At 38.4% G+C, this 6,590-nt stretch overlaps 1 protein-coding gene across 1 annotated transcript; it reads left to right on the top strand.

The window, feature by feature from the left end:
* Nucleotides 1-2,823: 2,823 nt before the first annotated feature.
* Nucleotides 2,824-6,180, top strand: LOC104276486 (protein PRRC1-like; the record flags this gene model as incomplete). Its single annotated transcript, XM_009872818.1, has 3 exons — nt 2,824-2,920; nt 4,326-4,712; nt 5,975-6,180. Coding segments are annotated over exons 1-3 (690 nt in total), but the record flags the coding sequence as incomplete, so codon positions are not given.
* Between the last annotated feature and the right edge of the window lie 410 nt (nt 6,181-6,590).

The following is a 6,590-nucleotide window of genomic DNA, read 5'->3' as shown; positions in this document are numbered from 1 at the left end:
CCCCCCTTTTGGGATTTTTCTTTCTTGCTTTCTTCTTGGTTGTTCTGTGTCTAATCTCTCTTGCTTGCATCTTTATGAGTTCTTGGCCTCTTTTTCCCATTTGACTTCTCTCCTGTTGAATAGAAATATTAACAATATGTGTAGCCAGCACTGGTCCACATACCTAAAATTATTATATTTTTTATGATTAGATAAGAGAAACTCAGTAGCATTTGAGTTGAGTATTCCAGCTGTGGTTTTATCTTGTTTCAGTTTTCATTTAGAGGGCAGTTTTGCCTCTTACAGTTCTCAAGTATGTTGTTTGTGGGGGGCAGGGTTATTAGCAGGAGCATGTACTGAAATAAAAGAAGGGGTTAATTAATGATGACTGAACATAGGTTTTTGTTATGAACTCTAAAGTATGACTGATTTCTAGATACCATGTTTTCATGCATGTGAAATGTGTTAATCTCCATTTGTAGGTAATTATATTGTTAACTTTGGGTTTCTGTATTTTAGAATAATAACATGAAGAATACTTTTGAACTATGGTGATATGGTTAAGATTATTGCAAAACACTAGTGCAGATGTAATTGCTTCCTATTAAACTTAAGTCAAAAGATGAGTAATTTGCCAGCTCAGCGTTGTAGTCTCTAAATTCCTGCTTTTAACATGAGTCCTGTTAAAATTTTCACTCAGGACTCTAGCCTGGTTTTCCCTTCAGTATACACAGGCCTTGCAGTTGGGAATTAGGTTAATGGATGACATTGAACTTTAAGTTAATGGATGAGATTCAGCTGTTCTAGGAAGTTTTGATCAGTGATTGCTTTAGTTGCTCAATTGAAAATTAATTCTTGCTTTTCAGTGTGTAACTGGAAGAAGAATGACTTTAGAAATACTTCTGTGAGAGGGGATGTAAACTCTTACAGCTTGGTTACAAGACAAAATCTTATTATTGCAAATTCTTCTGCTTAGTGAAATTTGATGGAAGACTTTGCAGCTCCTTTCTAGCGGGTGATGAGATGTACTAATTCTGCAAGAACAGTCTGTTTTTCACCAGCAATTACTGACCCTGTCATCCCATTTGAAAAGGTACTTAGAACCTAAAATGCCGCTATCTTTAAGTTGCCCTGAAGAGTGCTGCATGTAACATTTACTTGCCTTCTGAGGTTGGACTCAAATGTTTAATCTTGAATCACTTATGTAAAACATTCTGGTTTGTCAAGGGGGTTATAGTTTCTTCTGTTTTGATGCTTTTGAGACTATAACCGTGTCAAGAGCAGACATGTCCAATGTCGTGCTTTTTGAATTTTTTAGTTTGGTAATAACAGTAATTTCCTCTGTGTTAAACTTAGGAGTTGTATATGCATTTAAAACAACAAGACAGTGAGTTTTTTGTTTGTGTGTTTTTTGTGGCTTTTTTCTTCTGAAGGAGAGGAAAACCCCTGTATTTTTGTAAGTGAACTTCTTTTTATATACATGTGGGTGTTCTTATTCAGCACGTTATCTAAGCCTTTTCCTCTGTAAATTGTGAAAAGGAATAAGCTGGCTGCTGGCATAATGGATGTGGTGGAAAATGTTTGAGTTTGTCTATTTTTCATACGTAAAATTACTTTATGCAGAATTTTTATTTCATTAACATTTCCTTAAAAACTGTAGCCTCAGGAAGTGGTACAAAGCCTTGCAGTCTAGTTTACCAGACTTGGGAGGAAGCAGGGTTTGCTGCTAGCTGCTGCTGCACTGAAGAGCAAAAATCTCCAGGTGTTCATGAAAGTCTTTATTTTTTCTGTTCTCTTTTTCTTCTCCTAAGCCCTTCTACGTTAATTTGAGATTTTTAAATAAGCATATAGCTTTGCTTTTTCTGGAAGTAATGTATTTCAGAGGTTTACTCAGAGATGTTAAAAGATACTGCCAACATAATGTAGCCCTCGAAATAAAAGCTGAAGTTTCCAATTACTTTCACTTCTGGTAGTGTCACCAGAACAGTATGGTATTTGGATTTTACCAGAATTGTCTGTATTGGAGAACTCATTCATTGTAAATTAGTTTTATTAACGTTGGAAGGTAATTTCAGCTGGTTTCATTTGGCTTTTCTGGATGTTTATTTAGCCGAGTCCAAGACGCTTCTGCTTTAAGGTAGACAAGGTCACAGTTGGAGCTGGGGTGTGGGCCGCTGCCACACCTGATGGTGTTCGTCACGGTGCTTGTGCTCAGGTGTGATGCTCGGGAGCGTCTGCGGAAGGGCAGAAGCCCGAGATGGCCTCATCTCCCTGGGCAGTCGTGGTTCCTCGCAGCCAGAAGAGGGAGATGTCGGCCCTCTGTCGTGCCTCTTGCTGTGTTTTGCAACCCGACGTGCGTCAGCTCTGAAAATAACAGGTCCTTGTGCGAGTTCCTGCAGCTCAGTGATGCAGCAAAATGCTACCCTGCAGTCAGGTTTTTCTTGCAGTGGGATATGGGTTTTGCCGATGTGTAATTACTCCTCTATTATTACTCATCCAAGTGCCACCAGTGTGTATATTGGAAGCAGTAACTGGTCATCCACAGTAAGGTTTTTAGGAAGAGGCTTGGCGTTTGAGGTACTATTACAGTGCTAAAAATAAAGGGAAGATACAGGAGAAATGAGACATACCCTCGGTAATTATGTACTGGAGATCAGTCAATTTTTTTCTTTATTTTCTAGAGTTAGCATTTGAATGACCTGCTCTGTTCAGGAATATAAATCAGGATGTTGTGGCTTTTACATTCTAACTTAAAAGCTTTGCCCTTGGTTCTCAAGATAAGCTGGCTTTCTTTGTTTTTCCTTTTTTTTTTTTCCCCTCACAGCTTTTTCTGGCTGAAGGAAGATGATGGAGGAGAGTGGAATAGAGACGACTCCACCTGGCACACCCCCACCAAGCATAGCAGGCGCTGCTGCTGTGACTGCTACACCTGTCTCCTTAGGTACAGAAACTTCCTCAGCAGCTTGGTTATGTTTATTCATGCCTTTTGAAACACAGCAATTCATCCAAAAACACTGCAGTCAACAGGATTACAGTACTCTTCTCCAGACTAATTGGAAGGATTTAAATTGTTTCTTCATTATGGAAGTATGCATCTTATCTGACATACATCTGACACACAGAATGTTTTAGACATCTTTTTATTTTTGAAACTTTTTAATGAAGTCATGTGGATGCAGCTGTGTTTTTTAAGGATGTGGGGGCCAGGGAAATAATACGTTTCACTGTAGTGCACAGTTAGATGAGTTGCATAGAAGAGAGTTAAAATCGAAATAAATTTACAGTCTTGTAGGAGATAGTGAGAAACCTGGATAATCACTTGTTTTTTAACATTGTGGGTGGTAATCAAAGCGCTTTATCTGATTTCTCAAGAATCTGAACACCATACTCTGAATACCAAATATTTAATTTTCTGACACGTCTGGTATTGTTACCTTGAGTCACACTAGAGGAATGGACTCCGAAATGGGATGCCCTTACCCTGGGGGTATACAAAGCAATATATCAGGATGTGGGAAGAAAATAGTAAAATTTCTATTAATATTTGTTTTTATGTAAAAAAATAATAGAGAAATTAAGATTGAAATTAAATTGACAGTTGCACTCTCTCTCATTTACTCACTTTTATTGTACTGAGACACCTTGCAGTTTGTGTGTCTGCTTAAGTGGATTTATGGATTATGTTCACTAGTTTTAACTATGCTAACCCTCAAGAACTTAAAAAAGATACCTGCAAAGAGACCATGGATTGAAAAACACCACTAATAACATGAGCAAACAAAAAAACCCGGATGATCTGACACTTCTCTGACTCTTAGTCAGCTTTTCCAGGGGTCAGCTGAGTGCCAGACTGAAACTGAGAAGACAGGGTTTAGGAGGCTGGATGCCAGGGAAGAGAGGGCTACCTGATGCTCATCTCATCACATCTCCTAGAACCATACCTCTAAAGTAACTCCCACCCTCCCACACATTTTTTCTTAAGGATGGTCACTTCCTGCATCAGCATTGTTCATGTTGATAAAACAGTCATTCGGAAACAACAGTACTGGCTAGAAATTTCTGAGACATACTTCATCTGCTATAAATTCAGTAGCTGACTCATGTTTTTAAGCTTATGGCAAATAGGGTCATGCAAGAAAAAGAGATGTAGTTTACAAGATACTGTCACCAAAAATGGAGCACAATTGGTGTTGTATACAAACTCAAGCGGAACTAAAATTCACTTTGAAGGGAAAAAAGCAGCCCAGGTCAAAACTTATTTGCAAAGTATATGAACAATTATATAACTGAATTCTGAGAATAAGGCTCAGTATTTCTAAAATTCCTTTTTTTTCTCTCTTTCCTAGCTTTGTCCAGTCCTGTTGCTACACCAAGCATGTCAGCTTCTCCCACGTACTCACCACCCATGCCATCTGCTGTGTCTTCACTTCCTCCTTCTCTGATGACTTCAGCTTCTCTTCCACTTGTGCCTTCTGCAACGGTATCTACAGTTGCACCGCCTCTAACTCCAGCCCCACCACCTGTTGCCCCTTCAGCTTTTAGTACCCCCGTATCCCAGTTCTCTACATCTCCTCCATTAAGCTCTACTAGTGGCCCTGGTCTTCCTGCACCTCCCGCTGGTCCCCCCATTTCAGGATTTTCCATGTCTTCAACCTATGACATTACCAGAGGTCATGCTGGTCGAGCACCACAGAGCCCACTGATGCCATCATTTTCTGCACCTCCTGTCACAGGTAACTTCTTATTTATATGCTTTTGTGATCGTGAGGGCAGGGCAAGGGCTTTTCTGGGTGTTTTTTTCTACTGCTCTGCTAGTGTACTGCAAATTCAGCTTCTTTATTATTGCAGATACATCTGATTAATGTAACTGCACTCAGAAGGAGGTGTAGCCTTTGAAATACAGTCGCAGTTGGTCACTGAGAATCTTCATTGATAGAGTTCTGCTAGCATTCAGGCTCACAGTAAAAGTCTTTGAGAGGTTTATTTTTTTGTTAGTTTGCACAGGAAAGCTCAGCTGACATATATATCTTTTGTTTAGATCCCAGAGTCAACTTCAGCCGTTACATTTACACAGATTGATGTGATATCTTAGGCTGTAATCTCATGATTTAATTTTTTTTGTTCTGAAAAGCTATGTGTAACAGGATGTACGTCACATGACCAGCTTCTATTTTCTTGTTTCCAGCTGCTAAATTGCATTAGAACTAAAAATATCTTCCATGCAGTCAGTTGCTGTAGTTGCTGTGCTGATGTCATTTTTTGCTAGTGAAATGGAAACTTGGCTCTTCAACTACAATTGGGACAGGCTTTTACTATTATTGGTGATATCTCTTTTAAGTAATCTATATTAGGAAAACGTCTACAAAGACCTACCAGTTGTGCAGTATAAAATAAAAATAAACTCTTGATTAAGGCAAGTGTTGGAAAATCTGTTAAGATACGCTTGAGTAATGGGGAATTTCATGCCTTAATTTTATACTCTTCGAGTTTCTTTCGTTTTCCTTTAAAATATGTAAAACTATTCATTTGCTTGGTCCTTTTTCTGTTACTATTAATATCCAGCAGTTAGAAGATTTCCTACTTCTTTCTTTTTATTACATATGAGAACATTCCTTTCTCTTTGTTTGGAAAGCAACACTCATTCTTCTTTTTCCTCTACTGAGGGCTTATTATGAAAATTTGAATACAATAAAAAGCACCACTGTTAAACTAACCTGCTAAGTGAAAGTACTTGTTTAATTTAATACATAATGCACAGGCAGTCTCGATTCTGCTAGCAGATATTGTTGAAGTAATTTATTGTAGTTATATCTGCTAACCTTTAACAAGCAGAATTGTTCTGGGACCTTCCAGAAATGAAGTGAATCAGCCTAGTATTCTTCTATTCTTCCTGCTCATTTTCCTGTTAAACAATCACATCCTGCTAGAGCTTAGAAATTAAATGCAATAAATTAAATGAACACTTGTGTGTTGTTTTCTTTTCCCCTCTTACTAGGTGTTTTGGCAGATCCTATTACTCAACAGGCAACTTTCTCATCAACTTTGGCTCCTGGAACTGGTTCTGCAATCACTTTTCCTGAGGAAAGTGAAGACCCCAGAGTGTGTACTGCCCAAGGTGGAGCACCTGCTGGAGGATTGTGGGGGTTTATAAAGGTATGGGGTGTTGTCTGTTCACCCTACATGAGGAATTACCATTTTTTAGTGACTATAATAGGACATGTTATATTTTTTAAATACGTGTTGCTATAAACTCTGGGTTTTTTCTCCAATCTCATTTGCAAGGTGTTTTCTATAGTTGTGTGTGCTGAAGCTATGCTTTTGCTCTTCCTCTATGTAGAAGAGGGAGTAATACACAAATGCAAGTGTTCTAGCTTAATTTTAGTACTTGTTAAAGGAAGATGTGCATATCTAACAGATTCTGTATATATTCTTAAATCAGGTGAAGCTTTAGAGCCTCTTTAAGATCTGAAAGCTAATTTTTACTTCACTGCAACTGGATGCAGAAAGAGTCTGTTTTACTTCTGTGGAATTCCTTGCATGTACTGTTTCTTTAGAATTTCCTAATGAACTGGGCTTGATTTGTATAAAATGGAAGTCCAGCCTGTTTTGTA

This window comes from Apaloderma vittatum, unplaced genomic scaffold (genome assembly GCF_000703405.1).
Source record: "Apaloderma vittatum isolate BGI_N311 unplaced genomic scaffold, ASM70340v1 scaffold35147, whole genome shotgun sequence".
NCBI lineage: Eukaryota > Metazoa > Chordata > Aves > Trogoniformes > Trogonidae > Apaloderma > Apaloderma vittatum.
Note: the sequence above shows the minus strand (reverse complement) of the source record. Positions and strands in the feature narration are given on the sequence as shown.